Source organism: Ochotona curzoniae, unplaced genomic scaffold (assembly GCF_017591425.1).
Source record: "Ochotona curzoniae isolate NIBS_2020 unplaced genomic scaffold, NIBS_Ocur_1.0 contig_2210, whole genome shotgun sequence".
Taxonomy (NCBI): domain Eukaryota; kingdom Metazoa; phylum Chordata; class Mammalia; order Lagomorpha; family Ochotonidae; genus Ochotona; species Ochotona curzoniae.
The window spans coordinates 55971551-55997870 of NW_024465369.1; the positions used below are offsets into that span (position 1 = coordinate 55971551).

At 43.6% G+C, this 26320-nt stretch overlaps 1 protein-coding gene and 1 long non-coding RNA gene across 4 annotated transcripts in view; one reads left to right on the forward strand and one right to left on the reverse strand.

Annotated features, from left to right (window-relative positions):
- Positions 1 to 26320, forward strand: part of LOC121150773 (aldehyde oxidase 2) — a 62306-nt gene that overhangs the window by 31003 nt on the left and 4983 nt on the right. The window contains exons 20-32 of the mRNA XM_040971955.1: positions 1061 to 1183; positions 3477 to 3573; positions 4282 to 4406; positions 5089 to 5222; positions 7369 to 7456; positions 10678 to 10764; positions 10952 to 11143; positions 13571 to 13798; positions 18085 to 18180; positions 19900 to 20028; positions 21191 to 21265; positions 22293 to 22345; positions 23709 to 23823. Coding sequence (XP_040827889.1) covers positions 1061 to 1183; positions 3477 to 3573; positions 4282 to 4406; positions 5089 to 5222; positions 7369 to 7456; positions 10678 to 10764; positions 10952 to 11143; positions 13571 to 13798; positions 18085 to 18180; positions 19900 to 20028; positions 21191 to 21265; positions 22293 to 22345; positions 23709 to 23823 — 1542 coding nt within the window. The remainder of the gene's footprint in view (positions 1 to 1060; positions 1184 to 3476; positions 3574 to 4281; positions 4407 to 5088; positions 5223 to 7368; positions 7457 to 10677; positions 10765 to 10951; positions 11144 to 13570; positions 13799 to 18084; positions 18181 to 19899; positions 20029 to 21190; positions 21266 to 22292; positions 22346 to 23708; positions 23824 to 26320) is intronic.
- Positions 1394 to 24492, reverse strand: LOC121150774. 3 transcript variants are annotated; one of them, XR_005883027.1, is made up of 4 exons: positions 24134 to 24492; positions 13419 to 13561; positions 12794 to 12890; positions 12668 to 12700 (listed from the first exon to the last, which is right to left on the reverse strand). It is a non-coding gene; the product is annotated as an uncharacterized LOC121150774 (long non-coding RNA). The 3 variants fall into 3 exon arrangements; XR_005883028.1 differs by lacking the exons at positions 12668 to 12700; positions 24134 to 24492 and adding an exon at positions 1394 to 1564 and having other exon boundaries at positions 13419 to 13771; XR_005883026.1 differs by lacking the exon at positions 24134 to 24492 and having other exon boundaries at positions 13419 to 13771.

The following is a 26320-nucleotide window of genomic DNA, read 5'->3' on the forward strand; positions in this document are numbered from 1 at the left end:
TCTCATTTAGCCTGCCTCACCTCTGTGAAGATCCTGTATGCAAATCCAGTCATGACAGGGTTGGTTCAACATAAGAACTTTGTAGCAATGCAATTCAGCCCACTATGGGAGCCATAACATACACGCACGCGCGCGCGCGCACACACACACACACACACACACACACACACTTATTTAAGCCAATATCATAGTGTACTAAATTAAGTCTCCTGCCTCTAGCACCAGCAATCAATATGGGCATCATTTGGTGTCCCATCTGATCCATCTCCCTGCTTATGGTCTGGGAAAGCAGTGGAGGATGCCGCAACTCCTTGGGCCCCTGAAGAAGACCTGGAAGAAGCTCCTGTCTCCTGGCTTCAGATCGGCCTCACTCTGGCCACTGCAATCATTTGGGGAGAGAACCAACAGATGGAAACTATCTCAAATAAAAATAAAATAAATACTTTTTAAAAGTACTCATCTGAAAAGCAGAGTAACAGAGAGAAGGAGACACACAAGGAGATATCTTCCAACTTCTGGTTCATGCTACAAAAGGCCATAAATGACCAGGCTGAAGCCATGAGACAGATATTCCATCCTGGTGTTCCACATAGGTAGCAGTTGCCATCTTTGGGTGCTTTCCCAGGGGCATTTGCAGGAAGTTGGATCAGAAGTGGAGTAATCAGAACTAGAACCAGCACTCTAACATGGGACACTGGCCTTATAAGTACTGACTTAACTTACTGAACTGCAGTATGCTCACATCCCCCCCAAAATACTTAACTTTTAAACTCTAAAATAATATGAAGTAATACATGTGAGTAACACCACAGAAGACACAATAGATACATGTCACAATCAATTTCACATCCACTCTGGGGCTAACAGTCACTATGAAAAACAGTCAACGAAACTGTCTAAATAATTTTTCATCAACTTTTTTTGTCCAAGTACATGAGGTTGAATGCAATTACAAAATTGTTATTACCTAACAAAGAGATCTAAGATATCAGTAACTAGTAAGATCAGGCTAAGCTGTTCTCACCTGGAATTTTCTGAGGACTGTGTGTACTTTCCATAGGTTCATTGTGTTGGCCAGATCATCTGCGCTGTGGTTGCAGAGACAGATGTGCAGGCAAAGCGAGCAATTGAAAAGATAAGGATCACTTATGAGGATCTGGAACCCGTGATCTTCACCATTGAGGTAGGCACGAATGGCAGGTCTCACCCTAGGGTTGTTGAGTCAATCATCTGTGTAACTATGTTAACACAAGATGAAGTCAGGGACCTGTTTTTCTTCTTGACATTGGCTGGCTCTGGAAAAATCAGCTTTCTTGCAAAGGTACTATTTGTATGAACTGCAAATTTGCGGGGCTCCAAGGAACAGGAAAAAAATAGAAGTTTGTCTTTCATGTTCAAAAAGTCTCTGCTGTGCCTTATTCTGTTTTGTACTGTTTTAATGGAATTTTTGAGATTGGGTAACATTATTCACAGAAATTCATTTCTCAGGGCTCTGGAATTTGGTAACCCCTAGGCTGAGGGATCTCCCATGGCAGAAGACAGAAGAGTTAGAGTGCACATGGTCCTACATGAGAAAGAGTGAGAAAGTCAGTGAGCAGGGGAGAGTGACAAACTCACAGTAACAAAACAATCCCACATTAACATTGCCCTATTCCTGAGGCAAAGCCCTGCTCACCTCTTCAAGTCCCACCTGTCAAGGCTGTGGCGTTTAGGATTCAGTTTCCAACACATGGAACTTTAGTGGACCCTGACCCTGGGAGGCTGCAGGTGATGACTACAGCACTTGGGGCTCTACCAGCTGTATGAGTTACCTGGATTGGGTTCCAGGTTCCTGGTTTTGACCTGGTCTGACCCTGGCTATTGCAAGCATTTGGGAAGTAAACCAACAAATATGCAATCTCTTCTCTCTCTCTCTCTCTCTCTCTCTCTCTCTCTGTTTCTCTCTCTGTTTCCCTTCCCTTAAAGTATATGTAAGTAAAAACAAATTCTTCTATGACCAAAATTGGATAACAAAATAGTCATATCACCAGCATTGGTTTATCCATCCATTGAGTTATTTATACGTCTATATATGAAAGGCAGTGTAGGTTAGTGGCTACAAAGCACAAGTCCTAGACCCGAACTGCTGTTGTTAAATCACAGCTGCACTACTTACTAGCCATGTGACCTCAGACAATCTCTCTATGCCATGGTGTCCTCATCCGTAAAATTGCAGTAATAATATACCTTTCATGAGCTTGTCAAAAGTAGTTAATACTTTGTGAAGTGCTTAAGACAGTACCAGGCATGTAGCTAGTGCTCACTAAATACTAGCACAACATATGTCATGATACTGTAACATAGTCACATGATACATTTACAGTGTAATAAGAAACATGCTTCCATATGTACCATGCACATGTTACCTATTATAAAATAGAAAGTGAACAGTTCTACTGTATTTGTAATATTTTGTTGCTTTGAGAAGTCAGGGATTCATCACTGGTCAGCATATTTAAACCAAGCCTGGACTTGAAAACTGCCTCTCAAGTTTGTTTGAAGCTTGGCTAAGGGAAAGTTAAATAACCTCCTTCAGTTCCATTTCTTTGCCTACAAAATGAAGGTAATAACAGAATCAGTGTGAGAGTAGAGACAAACATACTGTTACTGCGCAGGGCCTAACACAATGCAAGCTCTCAAGTAACAACAGCTACTCTCTGCTCCTGTAATATCAGCAAGAAAGACCGTGGAATCTCAGACTATTGGCAACAAAGAATACAGGAGACAGGGGTTGTTGGAAAATCAGCCTGGGTCTAAAGGATAAGAAATATCAGTGATTCCTTGCATATAAAATCAATTGGTGCTACTGCCAGGGGAAAAGAAAAGAAAAAAAAAACGTAGAATGAAGGATTAGAAAGATACTTGTGAGCAATGCCAAATATCAAAGAAATTAACATATGTCCTACAGTGTCTACTGAGCTTTCTTCCCCAGAGAGGTGGGAGTGTCTGTGTTTTCTCCTTCAGTTCAGCCACAGTTTTTTCCAGACTGCAGAGTTGGAGGTACTTGTACATGAGCTACTTAGGCAGTCTAACCCATGTGGTTTTCTTTAAGGAAAAGGCTTAAAAAGGGGGGGGGGGACCCTCCCCCACCCATAATGCATTTGGATCTGCCACTTGTTCCCTGAACCATCCGCACCAAAAATGAGAGGCAACTAGTCATCATCCTGTACTATCATGGTGCGCTCCAGATCTGAGATCTAAATGCTGCCCCCTTTCTAGTGCTGTGTGCATCTGTCCTGCCAGTTTTCTCTGCAAATCTAGACGATGCTTCCTCTAACATCGCATCTCCACTGTGCTGCTGCTCAAGTACTTGTCCACCTCCTTGACTGCTTCCTTGTGACCCAGGAGATGGAGATCTGAGGCACAGTGCTAGCTTTGGAAGAACAAGTTGGGAAAACCAGCTGGTTTTTTTTTTTTTCATCCTCCCTCTCCTTCAGGATGCCATAAAACATAATTCATTCCTATGCCCTGAAAAAAAACTTGAGCAAGGAAACATTGAGGAGGCATTTGGAAAAGTGGACCAAGTAGTTGAAGGTAAGGGGCTGGTTTGTGGAGCAGTGGGTAGAGCCTCCACCTGGGACACTGACACCCTGTGGCTGTTCCACTTCTGATCCAGCTCTCTGGTGATGCTGCTGGGAAAGCAACAGAAGATGGCCTGGGTTCTTGGGTGCCTGCTACCCAGTTGGGAGAGCCAGATGAAGTTCTGGCTCCTGGTTTTGGCTTGCATCTTTCACCCTCACCCAGTCATTGCCGCCATTTAGGAAGTGAAACAGAGGCTGCTCTTTATCTATCTTTCTGTCTCCCTCTTGAATTTCAAATATTTAGATAAACCTTTGTTAAGAATTGTTGAAGGTAAGTGACTTGGAACTGTTACTAGAGTTCTTGTCTGATTCTGTTCTGTGATCTCCTCTTGGGAAGATCATCCTCCAAAGTCTCGGGGCTTGGCTGAACTTCTTATCCCCCTTCCTCTCCAGTGGCAAGTACATGTGGGTTGTATTTATGGGTGGGAGGTAGGACCAAATTAGTCAAGGACAGAGTAAGGGATAGAGCCTGGCCCTTTTCACTTGGTGCCCAGAACTATGGCCGCTCAAACAGCTCATCCTCTGTTGCTGCAGGAAAGATGCCCAATTCCTTGCTTGGGACAGATCCAGGGCAGCCAGTGCACATCTCACTGGCTTGTGAACTCCCCACCAGGGCAGCCTGATACCAGCCAGGCCCTCAGGAATTTGCCTGTGTTTGCAGGTGAGGTCCACGTTGGCGGACAGGAGCATTTTTACATGGAGACACAGAGAGTGCTTGTGATTCCAAAGGCAGAAGACAGAGAGCTGGACATCTACGTGTCTTCCCAGGATCCAGCCCACGTACAGGTGAGGCTCTGGGGTATTCTGCTCCCTCTGGAAACCCCTGCAGGCCTGCGGTGGGCCACCAAGTTTCAGACATCAGCCAAGCAGCTCAGACTTCAGATCCTTGGCTGGTTTTTGTTTTGTTTGTCTGGCTTTTCTGGTCTTGTCAAGCTAAGAAAAGAATACTAATGTTCACTTTAGGCTTTAAGAAATCTGGGGATGTGCATGAGGCTCAGAAGCTCTCTGATTGGATGGCATGCTGAATGATTTCCTCATTTGACATTTTTCTTATGTAATCATCGCAGGTCACCCAGGGAGGGAAGACACTGCAATGTGCACATTTGCATTATCTCACTCAAAAATGAATGCTAGGTCTTAGCCACAAGCCTGCCAGTCATTCTCAGTAGGTTGTTAGGTGTGTGCTGGTTCACCTACTTTGGAACTTCTGATTTGTGCATTTAAGTATGAATACAGCTTCCTTCTAGCAGGCATCCAAGTCAATGCCATCTTGCTGCTGAAAAGACCATTCCATGAAGACAAGCTGTATTTATGGACCTCCAGCCCCCTGGGGGATGCAGGCTGACCCTCCCTATCTTCCCTCAGCAGAAAGTATAAATTAATCCCGCTGCCACAACGTGTTGCAGGAGACAGCTCCTGGTCTGGTTCGTTCTTAACTATGAGCCTTACTGATGTTTCACTTTTGCAGAAAACAGTGTCATCTACTTTAAACATCCCCATCAACAGGATCACCTGCCACGTGAAACGAGTGGGTGGCGGTTTTGGGGGGAAAGTGGGAAAGCCAGCTGTTTTTGGAGCCATCGCAGCCATAGGTGCTGTCAAGTAAGTAAGCCCATAGGAACTGGGGATGCAAAACACACAGGGCCAAGGAAGGCAGATCCATTCCTGACAGCCACCTGGGCTGCTGTCACAACTAGCTGTGTGTTCTTGGACAAGTCTGCCTTCTTCTTACTCTGTTTCTTCATAAAATAAAGGTGACAACCACCCTCCAACTCTTTGAAATTATTGCAAAAGGCAAATGGGCACAGAATTCCAATAAGCTACCAACAGGAAAGTGGTTTTATTAGATAGATAATCCCTCAGGGCTGGGGTTCCCCCATTTCCAAAGTTCAGGAAAGGTGGCCTATTTATGAGAGGGGCAAGTTGCCCTGCCCGGGTGGAATGCTAAGGCGGAGGCTGCTCTCTGACTTTTCCTTCTTACTCTCAATTGCAGAACAGGATGTGGTAAGGAAAGAAAGACTCCCCACGCTTGGCTTTTGGGGGCCTCTGAGGGCCTGAAAGTGTCCATCTCAGGGGACAGACGGTTCAGTTTCCATTAGGCCTCCCAGGCCAGCCTCAGTGCCCTGCTCTCACCTTGCTGCTTACCCCTCAGCATTCCTGTTTAGTGTATGTTGGCTTTTCTATTACTAGTTTACTTCCTGTGGCTCTCTCTGTGTATTTTGTCAGAGCCTTAATTAATCTGCAAACTTCACAGGTCCTGCTTCCCTTACCACCTGGGTAACTCAAAGCTGTGGCCCAAAGTACCCAGAAATAGGTCTCTACCCAAAATGAAAGGTGGGGGAAAAGTAAGCCCAGAATCCCACTTCCAGGTCATTCCATAATGAAGCTCACACTCAGCAGGGACCCAGCAAGGGGCAACCCGTTCATTGTATTCCCACCAATCACTGTGCCTGTGCAGCTGCTCTACTGTGACTCCACAATCTGGGGAGTATATAAATCCCCACTGTGAGTGAAAGCTTGAGCATTGCATCGCTGTCAACTGTTTGGAAGACCTGAATTGAGTTCTTCGTTTCTGGCTCTGGTCTGTCCCACCCCAGTCATTGCAGGCATCTGTGGAGTGAAACAGTAGATGGAAGATCTCTCTTCTCTCTCTCTTCTATCTCTTTTTATCTGCCTTTCAAATAAATAAAATATTTTAAAATAGTAAATTAAAAATCCCAGTGCATAGCTACCCCATACTGACCCAAACACCAATGTATTTGACAACTTCCTTTCCCAGTGGTTCCCCCGCACTGTGAGAGCCAGTACCTTCAGTTACAAGGCTATCCAGCACCCAGCTACCATGCTTTAGCTGATCCCAGAACTCCAGCTCCTGAGGTCATAGCGATTCCTGTCTTGCCTCCCACCTCGACCCCCCTGCATCACATTACTATGGAAGGAACATGGAAGCAGCACACTTGAGTGATACTCCAGCTTGTCCTTGCCAGAGAAGACCAGGAAGCCCTGCTCTAAACTAGTGACTGCCTGCTCCTGAAGACACCTGAATTAGAGAAGAGCACAGATTCCTCCCCAACACACCAAATCAGAATCAAGGGAATAACGCCCAAGAATGAATATTTTTACTGAGCTCTCTGATCCTTTTGCATTCCAAACTCTAAGAACCCTTATCCTAAACATAAAGAAAAGCTGCGGTTCCAAGCTCCCCAGATGTCAGCACAGCCAACACAGTAATAACCTCCATGGTTGCTATCAATGCAGTCATTGATGACACTAAAATAGACATCTGAGAAAGTGTTTGACTTCGGTTTGCCAGCAGTATTGTATCTGTTCACAATCATTTTCTTTTGTATCTGGTGGTTGGGTTAAACAAAATGACTGGCTCTGAATGCAGATCAAATTCAAAATCATGAAAACACGATCTAACTGACATATGATATTAATCCCTTTTAGCTGAATCTCCAACACCTGATTTATAGACAACAGAAACAATAGTAATTCAGTCATACATTAATTCACATCAGTGACTAGCACCCTGCATTCAATCAATAAGTCTAAATGGGATGGATAGAAGATGGATAGTTAAATAAAAGGTTGCCTAAATAGGTGGGAGGGAGGATGATGGCTATTGGGAAGAGAGGTGGGTAGATGGATGGATGAGCAGAGAGTCGAGAGGACAAACAGGTGGATGAGTAGAAGACTAAATCAATGTGTAGGGATGGATGGAGAGTCTAAGATGTATCTTCTTCAGAACCGGTCATCCCATTCGTCTTGTTCTTGATCGTGAAGATGATATGCTAATAACTGGAGGAAGACACCCACTATTTGGAAAATATAAAGTGAGTACAAAAATGAAATTATTGAAATGATTCATTTTATCTGCATGGCTTTGTCATTTTCTACTGTCTTGATTTTTTCTGAATCATAGCATCTAAAATATTAAATAAGAATTGTTTGAATGGTTTTGATATTTCATGATAAAATTTTTGATGCATAGTGTATAAGATGAAATGTAATGATAAAATATAACCTCAAGTGATAAGGATTTACATTAGTGGTTCCTCAATTTTTTTTTAACTGAAAGAAGCTATATACATTGCTATACCAGAATTCTTGAGATTATAGTAGAAATGCATAGAAACAATTTTAATATTTTATAGTTTTTACAGCACTTTCCAGCAAGTGGTTATAGAAAAGGTTATAAAAACTCACTACAGATAGAAAAAAGAACTCACTAACTAGGAAAATTTAAATTGTTTCAAAACTTGTTCACTTCATTTCCTTCAATTATAACATTAACACTGTTAAAAATACCTACTGGCATCCAGTTGACAACAATACTACTCTTTGAATTTGTAGTTTTTCAAATTTGTAATTTAGGATAGTTCTAATGTAACATAAGATATCACATGTGCTTTATTCAGGAATTGCATGTGGCATACACAGAGCTGAATTTCCTATCTGATATTGTCATTGCCTTGAATTACTAAATGGTTACATTCTCTGTATTACTAAAGCAACAGCTTTCCATAGCACAGCACAATTTTATTGGCTTTGGTAATTTTATAATTAGAGGAGACACCATAGTTGGCCATTAAGCTTTTAGTTTGCTTCTAAGGTGCAGAAATTAAGAGTCACAGCTTTTACTATCTCTAGGGTCAAAAGCAATATGGACTCACACTATGGGATTGTGACAGTTGCCAGTACAGCTTTGGCCTGGATTATAAATTAGACTTTCTGTCATAGTTATGAGACTGTAACACTTATTAAGATTATCTTAGGCTATTCATGTTTTTGTTAATATGTTAAAATTAAACATAACTAAAAAGTAAATTTTATAAATCCAACTTTTATTTTATTTTAAAATATAATTTTGCTTCTACCTATTAATATATATATGTTATATATGTGTATGTACAAGATAACTTCAAAACACTCATGGAAAAAAGAATCTTTTTAATTTTTATTGGAAAGTCAGATATATAGAGAAGAGGAAAGACAGAAAAGAAAATATTCCATTCATTGATTCACTCCCAACGGCCAGTGCTGCATCGATCCAAAGTCAGGAACCTGGAGCCTCTTCCCTGTCTCTCAAGTGAATGCAGGGTACCAAGGCCTTGGGGCATCCTTGACTGGTTCCCCAGGCCACAAATAGGGAGCTGGATGGGATGTGGGGCTGCCAGGATTAGAACCAGTGCCCACATGGGGTCCAGATGCGTTTAAAGTGAGAAGTTTAGCCACTAGGCTACTGTGCCAGGCCTGGAAAATAGAATTTAAAAATAAGTTTGTTTAGAGCTTGCAAGTGCTCTCCTTGCAAGTGCCAGGATCCCATATGGACACCAGTTCATGTCCTGGCGCCCCAACTTCCCATCCAGTTACCTGCTTGTGGCCTGGGAAAGCAGACAAGGAAGCCCTAAGGCCTTGGTACCCTGTGCCCATTTGGGAGACAGGGAGGAGGCTCCTGGCTTCATATCAGCTTGGCTCCAGCTGTTGCGGCCACTTAGGGAGTGAATTAGTGGACAGAGGATCTTCCTCTCGATCTCTCCTCCTATCTGTATAGCTGACTTTTCAATAAAAATAAGCAAATCTTTTTTTTCTTTAACTTTTTTTAGTGCAAAATGTTCTAAAATCCATGCATATGAGGGGGTCTTCAAAAAAAAGTTCATGAAAGATGCCTCCTATAAGACCGCATGGATTTTAAAACTTTTTACACCAAAATAAATTTATCTTTTCATTCTATTTTTCCATGAATTTTGTGATGAGCTCTTGTATGTATGTTGCCATTCAATAGCTAACCATTTTATTTGGTTATTCAGAACTATTTTCAAAATAGCAAAACAAATATTTGTGTGTAAGTAGGTTCTTCCCAAATTCTTGAAAGGGTTATGGTACATAGTTTAAGAATTCTCTCTGTTCCTTTATTTCTGGTTCTGTTTTTGTTCAGCAATACTTTCTTTTTAAAAATAATTTATTTTATTTATTTGATGATGATTACAGGGTTGACCAGGGTGAGAAGAATTGAGAATCAGGGAAAAATGGGTGAAGTCATCACTTCCTAATTCTCCATTTCTTATTTCCTCTGGCGGAAGGGTAGAAATAAAAGAAGTCACACCCAGGCTCCCAAATGTCCCGGTACCCAGGGATGTGGAACTGCCACCCAATATCAACCCAGGGTTCTGCTATAGTGCATGTTCTAAGGGTTCTGATAAGTGATTTGGATAGTTCTGAAATGTTGTTGATTTCGCAGATCCAAGGATGAGAACATACTTAGTGAGAAGTTGAAGGTGGATTTCAGCCCAGCGGTTGTTAAAAGCACCAGAAATTCTGAACCTGCATATCTCCCTGTGCTCTGTGGTTTATCAGCCAGTGTTGCCCTGGAAATATTTGACAATAACCACAAGCCAGCAGGGACCATGTTGTCACTGCTGTGAGAAAGACAAAGAGAACTGGGCTGTAACTCTCTTGATAGAACTGAGAACAGGAAGTAGAATGTCTTTATTTTAATCCAGGCTGCCTTGGGCGCCTCCCAAACAGTGCCCACAGGACTGGCTCCCGTTTCCCGGTTCTGTGCCCATTTACACAGCACCTCCTCCACCTAGTGAAATGAGAGTCATCCTTCCCATGCATTCATCCACAGATCTCAGCGTCAGAGATTTTCCTCACAGCAAGATTCACTGTGATTATAATTAGATAGGGAAAGGCCAGCTCCAGTGCACGGTGGAATTCCAGGGCCTTCTGCACAAGGGAGAACAAAGAAATCCAGTTTAAAAATAAATTAAAGGCAACTCTTCTGGGAAGAAAGATGTTGGAAGTTTGATGCTGAGAAACAATCAAGAACGTTAGAATTTCATAATGAATGTGAAGCCAGAAAATGACATGGGGAAGTGCTCAACAAGATTCAGATCAGGAGAGGGCTTCATTTCTCAAGTGCTGAGAAATCACAAAGGTGATTGCAAGGTGTAGCGCACCAGAGAGCAAATGCGGAGCATGGAAACTGGGCGGTGGCGCACACTGGCTTGTAAGTCTTAACTCTCATCGGTCAAATGTCCATCATCAACAGGTGGGATTCATGAACAACGGGCGCATCAAAGCTCTTGACGTGGAGTGCTACATTAACGGAGGATGCATGCTGGATGACTCAGAGCTGGTAAGTTCATCCGAAACCAGGAAGGCCCTTGATGATCAGTAAAAATGCATTTTTACACGAGTCTTTAGCAAGCACCTAGCTCCAAGTAGTTAACAAAACTGCAAGCAGTTCAAATCTGTGTACGACTTTGAGAGAGAGAGAAAAAAAAAAAAAAAACGTGCCTAATGTATATGAATCTGTTCTTCAGGTAACAGAATTTCTTATACTAAAGCTGGAAAATGCATATAAGATCCGCAACCTCAGGTTCCGGGGCCAAGCATGCAGGACCAACTTACCTTCCAATACAGCATTCCGTGGATTTGGCTTCCCACAGGGGACCCTGGTGACTGAATCTTGCATCACAGCTGTGGCAGCCAAATGTGGCCTTCCACCAGAAAAGGTAAGGTGGTAAGCAACATCATTGTCACAGTGGCTAGAGACTCAGAAAAAGCAGAGACCTGTTCCATGGACCCAAGAAGACCCGTTAGAAGGAACTTGCAAGTTAGTCCTGACTCAGAACTTACACTGAAAGCTACCTCAAAGCCCCATCTCCCTCTATCTCATTTTCTCTCACCTTACCCAGAAATTTTTTTCTTCTTTTTAAAATTTTGTATAAAAAATACTTGTTTTTTCAAAAAGCCAAAACATACTGAAGTAATGAAAGAAAAAAATGAACACAACCCTTTCTTTTGCTTATTTCTGTTGGTCAGGGGATATCCATTATGAACAATTTCACATTTCTTGTTCTAACACTTTTTCTCTCTTTATCCATCCATTTTTATTTGCGCACACACCACTGATATACAACATATGTGTGCAAATAAATGTTTAATGCCAAAATGAGAAAGCATACTATTCTTTTTTCTTTTATTTATTCTTAAAAGATTAATTCATTTTTGTTTGAAAGGCAGAGTTACAGAGAGAGAAGAGACAGAGATTTTCCATCTGCTGATTCATTCTCCAAGTGACCACAATGCCCAGAGCTGGGCTGGTCCAAAGCTAGGAGCCTGGAGCTTCTTCACAGGCTAACAAGAACTCTTCTGCAGGGGCCTAAGGCCTTGGACTATCTTCTACTGCTTTACCAGGCCAGAAGCAGAGAGCTGGATCAGGAGTGGAGCAGCCAAGACACAAATTGGTGCCCATGTGAGATGCTGGCACCATGGGCTGGAGGTTTAGCCTGTTGAGCCACAGCACCAGACCCCAACACCCCTCACCTGCCAACTTCCTTTTTCTAACTGTGAAATATGCACAACCATCTGTCCATTCTGAGGGATGATCCATTCTGAAGAATGATCAACTTGATTATTTTTCATGACTGCATGGTGGTGTGCTATACTACAGACGTGTCAAAATGTAGTTAGTCACTCCACTATTGATACACATTCAAGTTGTTACCCATTTGGGGCTATTAAAATGACGTTCCAAGGGACAACATTATGGCATAGTAGGCAGAGCGATTTCCTGCAATGCTGACATTCCCTATGGGTGCTGATTCAGTATCCTAGCTGCTTCACTTCTGCTCCAGCTCCCTACTAATGTGCTTGAAAAGGCAGCAGAGAATCTCTCCAGTGCTTAGGTCCCTGCAAGCACATGAGAGACCTGGAAAGAAAGAGGATGTCACATTGCCATGAGAAAAGAAGACTCAGAAAGAACTTTCTGGGGAATTGGCACTGTGGCATGGAAGATAAAAGCTGTTCAGCCTGTAGTGCTGGTATCCTGTATGGATGCTGTTTCATGTCCTGGCTGCTTCACTTCCAATCTGTCTTCCTGCTTATGACCTGGAAAAGCAATAGAGGATGGCCCAAGTCCTTGGGCCTCTGCACTCACATGGGAGACCCAGAAGAAGCTCCTGGCTCTCGGCTTCGGATCAACTCAGCTCCAGCTGTTGTGGCCATTTGGGGAGTGAACCAGTAGATGAGACTTGTGTCTCTCTCTGTCTTTCCTTCTCTGTGTAAATCTGTCAAGTAAAAACAAATTTTAAAAATAAATAAAAATTTTAAGTTAAAAGAAAGTTTTCTGGAGAAAATGGCCACAACAGCTGGAGACTTACCTTGAGGAATGACTGGAAGGATCATGGAAAGGTAATTCAGGCATGTGGAACAGCAGAAACAAGCAAAGTCAACTTCTTTGTAACTCAGTTTCCTTATCTGCAAAATAAGTAGAAAATGACCCACAGAGTTAGCAGTCATGAAAGTCTTTGTGTTCCTAAACTGGGTAGTATTGTTGCTATATTGTTTCTGTTGCTAGTACAGTCATTCCTGCATTGTTATCAGAACAAGATGAGGATGGTGGAAACTCCTGGGGTTCCTCAGCAGGTTCACTTTCTGTGAGCATTGCAAGTTCCCAGGACTTAAAAGACACTCCGTGTACATCAGTGTCTGGAAGACGTCAGCACATATTCCGAAGGGGAATGGGAGGCGAATGGGAACCCCGCGGCTCGCTGTGGTCTGCAATGCTACTCATGTGGCAGAGCAACTCTTGCATTACGATGATCAGTAAATCCTGACTTCTGTGTACTGCTTCCTAGCCTGGCTCTGTCCACATCTTGTAAGAAATCCCCACTCCCTCCACCCCCAGCACCATTCAGAGACTAGTTGCCACCTTCCACTTCCAGGCAAGGGGAGGAGAGATTCTGATCAGTACTTTGATGAATGAGATGAAAAATTAATCCTCACCGTTTTGCAAAAGCACATGCTGTTCAGATAAAAATAACAGTCCCTGTTTTCCCCCAACCAAAATGTGTGTTTTCGTGGAGAAGCTTTCCCAGGCTCCATGGAGATTTGTCTTATCACACATTGCTGTTGACTGGATTTTCCACCTGTTTCAGATTAGGGAGAAAAACATGTACAAAACTGTTGATAAAACCATCTACAAACAAGCCTTCAGCCCGGAGGCCCTGATAAGATGCTGGGAAGCATGCCTGGACAAGTCATCCTTTCACAGCAGAAGAATGCACGTGGATGAGTTCAATCGGAAGAATTACTGGAAGAAGAAGGGCCTCGCGATTATCCCCATGAAGTTCTCAGTTGGCTTTGCTGCTACCAGCTACCACCAGGTAAGACTCACATGCAAGTGTATGGCAACCCTCACATCAGACACACTCCAGCCCTGGTCAGCTCGTGTCAACTCAGAGAATGTCATAATTCCCACATCACTGAGGTTTCCATCTGTCAGCATGTTCAACACAGAGCAACAGAGAAAAGCCTCAATGGTCAGAAACAGTACCAGCAAGCATGAGAGTTGCAGCAGCATAGCTGACAAGGTAGAGTTAAGGCCCTCTCCTGCTGCCTGCTATTCGAAAAGGGAACTGGAACCCACGAAGCCTGTGGTGCTGTGCTAGGCTGATCTCCGGGGTTTTGTGGCTTGGGGAAGGAAATGGAACTTCTGTTCCAGGACCCCAGATACCTGCAATACTCCATATTGCACCTGTCAGATCCTAATCAGAGACACCATTCCACTTTGCACTTGTAAGTCATCTCTCCCGAGAATCTGTGTTCATTCTGGCCCCAAAATTCTCCAAGCTAAAGGAAGAGGAGACTTCTTTGCAGGAGAGGAAGGTAGTGTATAGATGAGTGCCTTATGCAGCAAAAGGTTGGGCCAGAAAAGTATCTCCTGGGTCACAGGACAGTAGACTATTACCTCACCATTGCTACTCATGAAAATTCAGACAATTCTGCATACATTGGATCTGCACCGTTGAAAGTGGTCTTGCACATGTACCCAGCTACTGGAAGCCAAGGGTTCTCATTCTGTCTTTCCTACACACACACATACACATACACACATACACACACTATACAACAATAACACAGCCCACGAAAGCTGCCCTGCCAAAGAAATTTCTCCTTAGGGAAAACACAGAGTTTCCCCCAGTCCCTAAGCAGTTGGCATCAGAAGGGCTTGCAGAATCCTTGGCCCTGCCACACATTTGCTGAGTGATGTCAAATAAGCTGTTGAATCTCTCTGCGCCTTTGCTTCCTCAGTTACAAAGTGAGTTCAGTAACAACTCTCTCTTAAAATGGATGGGAATCCCAGGGGATAATTAATGACTTGGCCATTTTCCCGGAACTCTCTGGACCTTTTCCAGAGCAGTCCTAGGCTCTTCGCCCAAGGAGCTCAGCCATCCCTCAGTGTCCCCACTCCTCTAGTGGGTAGAATGAGCTTCCCTGGGCTTGTGGATCACATTCTGGTTCAGGTCCAGCATCCTGTCTATGAACAGTTGCAGGAAGGCTGGCCACATCAACAGCCAGAGTGAGTCGATGGCTGGGGCATCAGTGACCCTTGCTTGTAGCACATGTGAAGTTCTCTGCAACACCAAGTATTCCATCTTTTCTAAACCAAGTTGCTACCACCCATGGGCTGTCCAGCAATTCAATTTTCACACTAGCTTCCCAGAGCTAGCTAGCACAGACCCTCACGGGCAGAGGGCTGACTCCCACCACAGTAGGAGACACTGTGCCCAGTTTGAGACACCAGTTGCCAAGAGGGTGCCCAGGCGGCTCCCACTTCCTCTCTCTGGCTGACGGCTATCTTGGGGATTGTCACTACCCCCACACAGAGTTGGCAGTAAGCTGGGATGACTCACAGAACTGGGCCAAGCACTTCACTTGTAATCATCACCACTTTATTACAAAGCAGCAGCCTACAAAAGAGGCAGAAGGCAAGGTGGGGGAGGTGAGGGGCCTCTCCCTGCCCTCCCTCCAGAGCCACTGCCTTCCCAGAAGCCCCAGCCCTACCTGCACCAAGGCAGAAGTTTCCCAAATCCATCATCCAGAGTTTTATGGGGGCGGGAGGGGGAGTCTCCTTTTAGATATGATTAGAACATCAGCTGTTGGGGATGAGACTCCATCTCTAGTCCTCTAAGGACATGACATGGTCCTGAAAGATCAGCCTCCTCCCCGCCCCATCCTGAAGCTCTCTGGACCCCACCCCATGAGTCACCTCACTGGCAGACTATAGACAGCACATTCCAAATTCCAGGAGCTCTCCACCAAGATCCAGTGACAAAAACCATTTATTTTTTATTTGGCCATACCTACCTTCCCCCTTATGATTGCTCCTTACCTAAACCGCAGCCTGTTCTCTCTGTCATCGACTCATCTCACCCCACATGCAAAACAAATTCCCAGCCCCCAGTGACTTTCTCTCCATTTGAAAGCACCCCTGCTTTCCCACAGAGTTCTACATGCATTCCATCCAGAGTCTACACTAGGAGCTGAAGGTTCGCAGAGCTGAACACTTTGGGTACAAGCAGTCAGAGCACTGTCCTCAGAGGGAGTGAAAGGCCCACAGGGAGTCATTCCTGCAGCTACTCCAGGGCCATGCATGGCATCCCAGGGCACCCAGACAGACTCCAGCCACCTGCCTCCACCTTGCCATGCCCGTGCACCAAACGCACATGTGGTGTCCCTGTGCCTGGGCCTATTCTGCCTCCTCTGCAGGACACAAAGCTGTACCAGCCCCGATGCCTCAGCTTGGTGAAACACTCAGAGCAGAGCCTGTCTCCTCCTGCATAACTTCCTGTGGTTCTGGTACCAAAGAACCACTCCCTGTGGAGCTGAGAGCCACAAGCTGATCCTCTCGCAGTTCCAGAAGCCAGACATTCAAAATCAGGACGTGAGCCAGGGCCAGGCCCCCTCCAAAGTCTCCCAGGAGGCCTCTTTCCTTGCATCCTCCACCTTCTAGTGGCTCCTGGCATTCCTTGGCTTATGGCAGCATCACTTCAATCATCACTTTTTTTTTAACATGGCCTTTTTATTTTTTAGAAAGGCAGATTTACTGAGAGAAGAAACAGAGAAAGATCTTCCATTTACTGGTTCACTTCCCAAATGACTGCAACTGCCAGGGATGAGCTGATCTGAAGCCAGGATCCTCTTCTGGGCTTCCCATGTGGGTGCAGGGTCACAAGGACTTGGGTCATCCTCTACTGCTTTCCCAGGCCATAAACAGAGCTTGGCAGGAATAGAGCAGCCAGGACACGAACTGTACCCATATGGGATCCAAGTGCTGCAAGGTAAAAGATTAGCCGATTGAGCCATCATGCCTACCCCTTCATGTGGCCTTTAAACGGGATATCAGCCTTGAAACTGAAGACCCACACTTTAATGTGACTCTCTTCACTATCACATGTACAAAGACAATTCCCAGATAAATTTATACCCTGAGGCTCCAGGTGTACAGCAATTGGGGTGAGAGAGAGGGGCTCTGTTCCACCCACTACTTCCTGTAAGAGGAAGGAAGATTGTCGATCCTTCCTAGGTGAGAAGGCAAAGGGCATGGTCAAGTTCTTACAGCACAGACACTGAGCTGTGGGTCAGAAGGCTGAGATCACAGGGAAGAACAGGAGGAGGAGCGGGCCAGGGAGAAAGCAGCAGCAGAGTGCAGTGGGAAAGACTCAGGTAGTAAGAGCAAGATCAGGTTGTGGCTGAGAAAGGTCTAGAGACTGAAGGCCCAAGACCTCCCTCCTGTTGAGCAGGAACACTTCCCTGAGCAACACAGCAGCAGCCCTTGCATTCTCACAGACCTTTGATGCCAGATGTGGGATCTCAGTGTTCTTTGCATGTTACAAACACTGGATTTCCAGCCTGTATAAGCCACCTAGAAAAGAAGCATGTCTTATTCATCTTTGTGTACCTAGAGCTCATTGAGGGTTGGCATGAGCTATATACCAATGTTAAAGAAGGGGCTAGTGCAGTGGCACAGCCCTCCAATCCTCAGCCTGAGATGCTGGCATTGCATATAGGTGCTAGTTCATGTCCCTTCTGTTCCTCTTCCGGTCCAGCTGCTGCTTATGGCTTGACAGAGCAGCAGAAGATGACTCAAGTCTTTGGGTTCTTGAAGTCACATAGGAGACCTAGAAATAGGCTCCTGGCTCCTGGTTCCTGGCTTCTGATAGACTTAGCTACAGCTGTTGCAGCCATTTTGGGAATGAATCAGCAAATGGAAGATTCTCTTTCTCTCTCTCTGTCCTTCTGTGTGTCTCCATTTCTCCTTCTCTACATAAATATGCCCTTTGAATAAAATAAATATTAAAACTGTATACATATTCAACTAACTAATTTAGTGATCAGCCATTGGTTTTAAGCAGGTAAGTCACATTGAAAGAGTTGGATTTGCTGCCCTAAGCTCCTAAGGGGCTCCTCCTTAAACCAGGTTCTGAAGTAGGAATTTTCTTTACAGTTAAGCTTTGCACAAGAACGAGGCTTTCCAATCCTGCCACAGAAGCTTGGCTTTTTTGACCCTTTCTGACAGTGGTACTGGTGTTTGACCCCTCCTTTTTTGCACTGACTCCTACTTGAGGCCAGCTTGCACTGAGCAATGCCTTCTGGGTTGTTTTCCTAGGCTGCTGCCCTTGTCCACATCTATACGGATGGGTCTGTGTTGGTCACTCATGGAGGCAATGAACTGGGGCAAGGTATTCACACCAAAATGCTACAGGTGAGATATATGCGGTTAAACCATTCACCTCTCTGTGCATTGCTGGTGAATGAAATGTGGGGCCCATCTTTTAGGCCAAATGATGATCTCTACATGCAAACTTTAAGATCTTGACTACATAATTGAAAAGCACCTTGACAATGGCTGAGCTGCAAACCCTCCAAGGGTGTGGCTTAGCTCTAGGAGTGGAGACAGCTGGTAGTGAGGACAGCACAAGGACTAAAACTGTCTCTCATATGGGATGCCGGTGCAGCAAATGGAGCATTAGCATGCTATGCCACTGTGCCTGCCCCAAGAACAAAAGAGTAAGAGTGAACAGTAATGGGAACAGCATTGTGGGTCAGTAGGTAAGACTAAACTTGAGATGTTCACATCCCAGCAGGGCCTGGTTCAAGTCCCAATGGCTCAATGTCTGATCCATTCCATTCAATTGGAAGATCCAGATGGAGTTTCAGTCTCCTAGTTTCAATCTGGTTCAGTCTTGGCTGTTGCAAGCATTTGGGAAAGGAAGATCAGTGTGTGTGTGTGTATGTGTGTGTGTGTGTGTGTTCTGTTCATCTTTCAAATAAATATTTTTTTAACTAAGAAGTAAATACTAGGAAATGTGAGAAATGGGAACATCCCATATACATGCCAGTTTGAGTTTTGGATGATCCACTCCTGATCCAGCTCTCAGTAATACAGCTGAGAGAACTGCAGAAGATGACTCAAGTGCTTAGACCCCTGCCATTCACCTGTGAGACCTAGATGAAGCTCCTGGCTCCACTGCAGCCGGGGAGTTAACCAGCAGACAGAACTTTGCCTGTGTGTGTGTGTGTGTGTGTGTGTGTGTGTGTGTGTGTGTGTGTGTGTGTGTGAAACTCTGCCTTTCAAATAAATCTTAAGAAAGAGCAAACAGGGCCCGGTGGCATGGCCTAGCAGCCAAAGTCCTCACCTTGAATGCTCTGGGATCCCATATGGGCGCCGATTCTAATCCTGGCAGCCCCACTTACCATATCCAGCTCTCTGCTTGTGACTTGGGAAAGCAGTCAAGGACAGCCCAAAGCCTTGGGACCCTGCACCCGTGTTGGGAGACATGGAGGAAGTTCCTGTCTCCTGGCTCTGGATCGGCACAGCACCGGCCGTTGTGGACACTTGGGGAATGAATCAATGGATGGAAGATTTTGCTCTGTGTTTCTCCTCCTCTCTGTATATCTGAATTTCCAATAAAAATAAATAAATCTTTTTTTTTTTTTAAAAAAAGGCAGGTCTTCATGGCCATCCTAATCCATCTACAACTCACACTATCAGAGCTCAGACAGAACTGAGTTGATGAATCCATCTAATCCCAACTGTGTGCTTACTGTCTCTTCCTGTGCTCCTTCTATCCCTCTGCCCTTCCCCCCCGCCTTCCAAGCCACTGCAACCAAATAAGTGCCTGAGCACTTCAACTTGGACTATTCCTTGCACATATGCAATTAGGAAAAAGGAAAGCCTTCCTATCTTAAGTGCACTAAGTGCTATAAGAAGGACCACTGTGGAATGTTACCAAGAAAGCCCACTAAATAATCTGTGTAAGACCTTACTATGAAATAGTTCTGATGCTTATAAAACAGATTATTTTCAACTTCAAAAGATATTATAGATGTAATATAATTGTAACATTTTATTAAGAAAAGGAATGGCTCAAATCTTTCTAGAAGTCATTACTAAACTTGAAAAAAATTCTTTTTCTCACAGGTGGCCAGCCGTGAATTAAAAATACCCATGTCTTACCTGCACATCTGTGAAACCAGCACAGCAACAGTGCCAAACACAATTGCTACAGCAGCATCCGTTGGGGCAGACGTCAACGGCAGAGCAGTGCAGGTAACTCCGCCCATCTGACTGCTCTCAAGAGACTCGCCCCATGTCCCTGACTTTTTTAGCTGGATGCAGGCACAGTAGTTGGATTCAGAGAAGTCATCTGTGTCACTAATCACAGCCTTCAGCTAGCCAAAAGCTCAGGAGAGGGTATTAGAGTTGGGCTGAACTAGGGTGACACATCAACCAAGAATATAATGCTGCAGGCAGCAGCAGTCTTTTTCTGGCATATGCACCAGAGGAAACATCTGGCTGTTCAAGCACCCAGGCTGATAGCAAGCTGCTGGCTGCAGTATGTGGTCTTCAGGCTTATCCTGAGCGCGTTTATTCCTATAAGCACAGAGTAGCCCAAGAGGAAGACATGGACCAGACCTGTATGTGATGGCAGTCACTTCCAGTCATAATTCATCAACAGAATCAGTGTCAGACCAGGCCTAGCAGCAAGGAAGGTTGGGAACTGGATAATGGGAGAGGCCCAGGTACTTGGACCCCCACCACCCATGTGGAATACATAGATGAAACTCCTAGCTCCTGGCTTCAGATTGGTTTAGCTCTGGCTGTTGCAACCATTTGGGGAGTGAACAGCGGGTGGAAGATAGATCAGTCTCACTCTCGCTCTCGCTCTCTCTCTCTCCTCCTCTGTCCTTCTCTCCCTGTAATTCTAACTTCAAATAAACAATACATTCTTTAAATGAAAGAATGGCAGAATGGATGTCCTGATCAGGCAGTCTGTCACTGGGGGATTTAGAAGGACAGAAGGAACTTGGAGACCAAGTGATGAAAGGCTATACAAGTGTCCTCTGGCACAGGTTGTTACAGGAAGGTGAGCAGGGCAAACCTCAGCCAAACAGTCATGGTTCAATGAATGTATCAGAGTGTTCACAACCTTTCTTCTTAGTGATTTACTAACCAACTTGAGTATCCTAAGAAAGAGGATCTGAGAGCAGAAATTCAGATGAATCTATATTTTCTCAGGAATGAACTACGAAGGAGAAACCCTGCAGTCACTGATATAAGAGCAGGGACTGTGTGTTGCTCTGTGTGACTAACACATCAGAGTCAGGCATTTCATATGCATGATCAGACTTAATCAATAACTAGTGTATATTCTTACACAAATCTGAATTGCTAGCTCTCCTCTAACATGGATTATCTTTATTCCTTTAAGAATGCTTGCCAGATCCTTCTGAAACGTCTTGAGCCCATCATTAGGAAAAATCCAGAAGGTTCCTGGGAAGACTGGGTGAGTGTAATGCAAGCCAGTGCTAAGAGGGCCCCCAGGGTGTGCACAGCCACCACAGTTAGAGGCAGTTCCTCTAAGCTCCTAGCACAGTGATGGGCCGTGCTCCAAGCTCCTTCACCAGCTGAGTGGATTCTGTGAAATGATATGGTCACCAAAGGTTGAGAAGTCTACTCTAGAATATACAGTGGGTAAGTGGAGAAAGCACACAGGGAGACAGTCACTGGGAAGAGTAACAAAAATAGTGAGGAATAGCCAGGTCTTACCCACTTTACTTAAGCTGGAAAAAAAAAAAAGACTTCTGTGCCTTCCTAAGGCACAAAGTATGTGAATGCTTTAAACAAAAAGAAAGAAAGCTAAATGTCTCTGGAAAAAATTCATTTGATCCATCTTTTTCGAATGCTACACTTACTTACTTACTACAATTCCAACATTTAAAAATGGAAGCCTCAAATGACTTGTGAGGTCTGGCATGATGGCTTAATTAGCTAATCCTTCCTTTGCAAGCATTTGGTGTCCCGGTTGCTCCACTTCACATCCAGCTCCCTGCTTTTACCCTGGGAAAACTATAGAGGACAGCCCAAAGCCTTGGAACCTTATCCACAGGGGAGACTCAGAAGAAGCTCCTCCTCTTGGTTTCAGGTCAGCTCAGCTCTGGCTGTTGCAGCCGATTGGGGAGTGAGTCAGTGAATGGATCTTTCTCTCTGTCTCTCCTTCGCTCTAGAAATCTGCCTTTCCAATAAAAAAATAAATAAATAAATCTAAAAAAAATAATTGTGAGTCAAGGACCTGTACCATGGGTTATTAGAGCAGGATTTGAGCCTCTTTGTTCAGTACAGATTTTTAAATCCCATCAGAGGAGATAGGCAGAATGTTAGCTAAGAAAGAACCAAATTAGGGTAAGCTGTATTATTGGTAGCAAAGCACCAGCAATAACACTCAAATGTCAATTTTGATACACAGAATATTTGCATTTTCACTCATCAGATATGTGTTTACTTTATTTGGGCTAATTATGCTGACTCTACAGATTGAAGCTGCATTTGAGAAAAGAATCAGTCTGTCAGCCACTGGATACTTCAGGTAAAAATTACAATAATATCTTGACTTACTTGCAGAAATGAGGTAACACAGTCTGGGTCTCAGTTTCTACTGAGGTTCCTTATGGTCCAAAATGTTGTGATTTCATACAGATCTTTTGAATTATGTCCAAAGAAATATTAAGTAATAGAAATGCCCAATTAAGCCAAAAACACCCACTTTCACATGCAATATCCAATTGTTATTTTTTTATTCCTTATTGTGAATAGTGAAAAGATTATTAGGGGATTCAGTGAGGCAATGTATCTAGCTAATCCTCTGCATGTGGTGTCAACAACCCATATGGGCACCAGTTCAAGTCCTGGCTGCTCTACTTCTCACTTAACTCCCTGTTTATGGACTGGGAAAGCAGTAGAGGACAGCCTAAGTGGTTGGGCCCCTGTACCCACATGGAAGACCCAGAAGAAGCTACAGACTCCCAGCTTTGGCCTAGTTCAGCTCTGGCCACTGCAACCATTTGGGAAGGGAACCAGTGGATAGAAGGTTTCATTTTCTCTTTGTCTCTGTATCTTGGCCTTTCAAATAAAACAAATTTTTTTTAAAAAAAGAAATATATTAGAAGTAATTGGTAACTGAATTCCACGGATGTCTCTCACATGAAACCTTTCTGCTTTCAAGCTCCTTATTGGACAGGAGGAAACTGACAGGATGATAATAGCCAACCACTCCTGGGCATCATGGGGGGCCCACATGAAATGGTGCTGATTGGATGAAGTGGACAAAGAGCTGAAGGCTGAATTTAAGAGGTGTAGGACATTAACTTTATAGTAGCATGAGCCAAATCACATACACACAGTAAGACAAGTCTTCATGAAAAAGAAGAAGGAGAGAACAAGCCAGCCCACTGCCATGTGTGTGCCCAGCTCTGAATACTTAAGTTCAGTTCTGCATAAGGTGATCAAGACAGCACTCTGAGGACTTCCTCCATTGGCCGTCAGCACATTGCAGTACTAGCTTTTCTGTTCTTTCTTTTTCTTTTTTTTAATCAGCCTTGAATTACTCGGCTCCCTGTGATGTGTGTTACCACAGTTTATGAGATCCCTCTGGAAAGACTAATAAAAATCAACTGGAGTTCTAAATGTACAGACGAAACTAAGGCTCAAACCCTACAGCATCAAGCTAACAGTTGCACTAAGGAGTCCAAGCCAGTACAGCTAGCTAGCATCTTTCACTTTTGACATCCTAACTGGAATACCAGGAGTACCAGAAGTACAGGGTAGCTATGAACTTCAAATGAAAGTGGATTGAATGAAATGCTACTATACAACTTGAATATTTTTTAAAATCATTCCACATTATCTGTACCTTCTACCCCCAAGCTAAAAGTATTTATTTCCTTCCTTAGGGGCTACAAGGCCTTCATGGATTGGGACAAGGGGGAAGGAGATCCATTCCCATACTACGTCTACGGAGCCTCATGCTCTGAGGTTGAAATTGACTGTCTGACAGGCGCTCACAAAGTAAGTCAAGTCTACCTTTCCTCCTCCCAAGTTAAAACAACAACATAATTGCATTGTACAGGAAGTAGCCCTGAGTTGTTATGTAATGCTCATACAACAAGAACAAGTCTTTGAATTGATGGCAATGTCCAGAGATCTGACCTTATTCTGAATTCCCACTTACAAAGACAAAAATGTAGTACAAGAGAAGGCAGTGTGTTTGACAACCTAAAAGATGTTAGATTGTCATATTCCATTTTAGATGACAAAAATCACTTTTCCAAGTTTTTTCCCAGGAAATTCTTTTATTATTAAAGGAAGGAGAACATACCTCATATGAAATAGTCTTGAGCAAATGCTGTTGGGTGGAAGAGGAAGAGATGAAAATACATTTGCTATTTAGTAGAGTGTTCAAAAAACACCTGTTGGAGACAAGGAGCTACATTTAACCCAGAGTTAATGCCTTGTGTCATAAAGGAAAAACCCATGATTATACTGCAGGTAGATGCTGCAGACCTGAGCAATGACAGCAACTCAAATTAGATCAAGCAGAACCCACACTACAGTCAACTATTAGGAAGTTTACAGAATGTACCAAAGACAGCTCCATATCCCATATACCAATTATTCCAGCATCATCTGAGCCAACTTGCCCCAAAATAGAATCAATCCTTTGCTTTAAACTAGCTAGGTTTTGGTAAATACCAACAAATGAAACTTACCAAAATATCTTTTATTGCCCCATTGGTAGTTAACTTCATCACCACTTCGGTCATGAGTAAGATTTGAAAAACAAATACAGTGAATGAAGGAAATTTCTTTGGGGAAATTGTTCTCATACTCAAGTTGATCCTGTTAATATTGTCCCTTTTTTGACTAGATTGTTTTTAAGAAGTCAATTGGCATAATCACAGATTGATCATAACTATTTTTAAATCATGATTCCTAATGCTTCATACATCTCAACACACATAACATGAAGATACCTGCACAGCACGATGTGGCAAACAAAGAAGCCACAGTGGCAGGTGGCAAGCCTGAGGGTCCTACTGCAGGCTCTCTGAAGAGCAGGTGTCAGGACCTCTGCACACCTGCAACCCATTTCTGGCTCCAGGCTAGATAGGAAGCTGTTTTCTGATTCTCTGCCCTAACAGTCACATTGAAAGATTTAACAAATGAAAATACAGGGTGTGTGGGCTAAGCTTGCATTCCATATCAATATGCATTTTGAATGTGCCTGCTCCATTTCCAAATCAGCTCACAACTAATACATCGGGGAAGCAGCAAATGATGGCTCAAGAATTTCAGCTGCTGTCACTCACGTGGGAAACCAGGATATGGCTCTTGGTTCCTGGCTTTGCTCTGGCCCAGCCTCAGCTACTGTTGCCATTGTGATAGTGAAACAGCAGATGAAAATTCTTTTTTCCTCTCTTTCTTCTGTTAAAATAAACAAATAAACTTTTAAAAACTACAAGAATACTTCAAAAAGTTTTTTAAAATATAAAAACAAAATGAAAACACAGGCTGTGCAGTTAAATCTGAATGTCTGATAAACAAAAACAATGTCCTATTATAAATATGTCCCATGAAATATTTAGAAAATAGTGCTTTTATCTGTCAGTCCTACCTGACTGACAGTTGCAATATAGATGGCCTTGTGGGAATCTTTCAGAATGTAATGGTTCAAGAAAAGTTTTAAAATGCCGTTCCTTTTGCCTTTCAGGTTACATTTTCGATTTAAGTTTTCAGTATCACTTTCTTGCCTTAAAATAGTTTATATCTCTTCAGACAGGCACTAACCTGCTAATACACACCCTGAAAGCCATCAGGTTGTGGCTCTTGACATCTATGTGGGAGGCCTGGATGGAATTCCTGGCTTCCAGCTGCAGCTGTTGTATGAATCTGTGGAGTAAACCAGCAAATTGGAGAAAGTCCTCTTTCTCTCATAAATAAAATTTAAAAACAAATAATAACTTATTTCTTGAAATAAAACAAAAAACATTGGTTTTTTTTCCTCTTTTTTATTCAAAAGGCAAAAAAAAAAAAAAAAAGAAAGAAAAAGAGAGATTCCCATCTGCTGATCCATTCTCCAAGTGCCAGCAGCAGCCAAGGCTAGACCAGGCTGAAACCAGTAGCAGTCTGGAACCTAATCCAAGTTATCCATATTGGCGACAGGGCCCTAAATATGTGAGTCATTGTATCCTGGCTCCCAGTGCATATATTAGCAGGAAATTTGATCAGAAGAGGAGGCAGCACTCTAACCAGGCACTTCAACATAGAATTACCCCAAGTGGTGACTGCACCAAATGCCACTCCACCCCAAATATCTTTTAACTGAAGAGACATTAAAGATTTTTTTTCTTAGATTTATTTTATTTTTATTTTAAAGGCAGAATTCCAGAGAGGAGAGACATAATGAAAGAGAAAGATTTTTCATTTGCTGCTCACTTCCCAAATGGCCAAAATGGCCAGAGCTGAGCCAATCCAAAGCCACGAACCAGAAGCTTTTTCTAGGTTT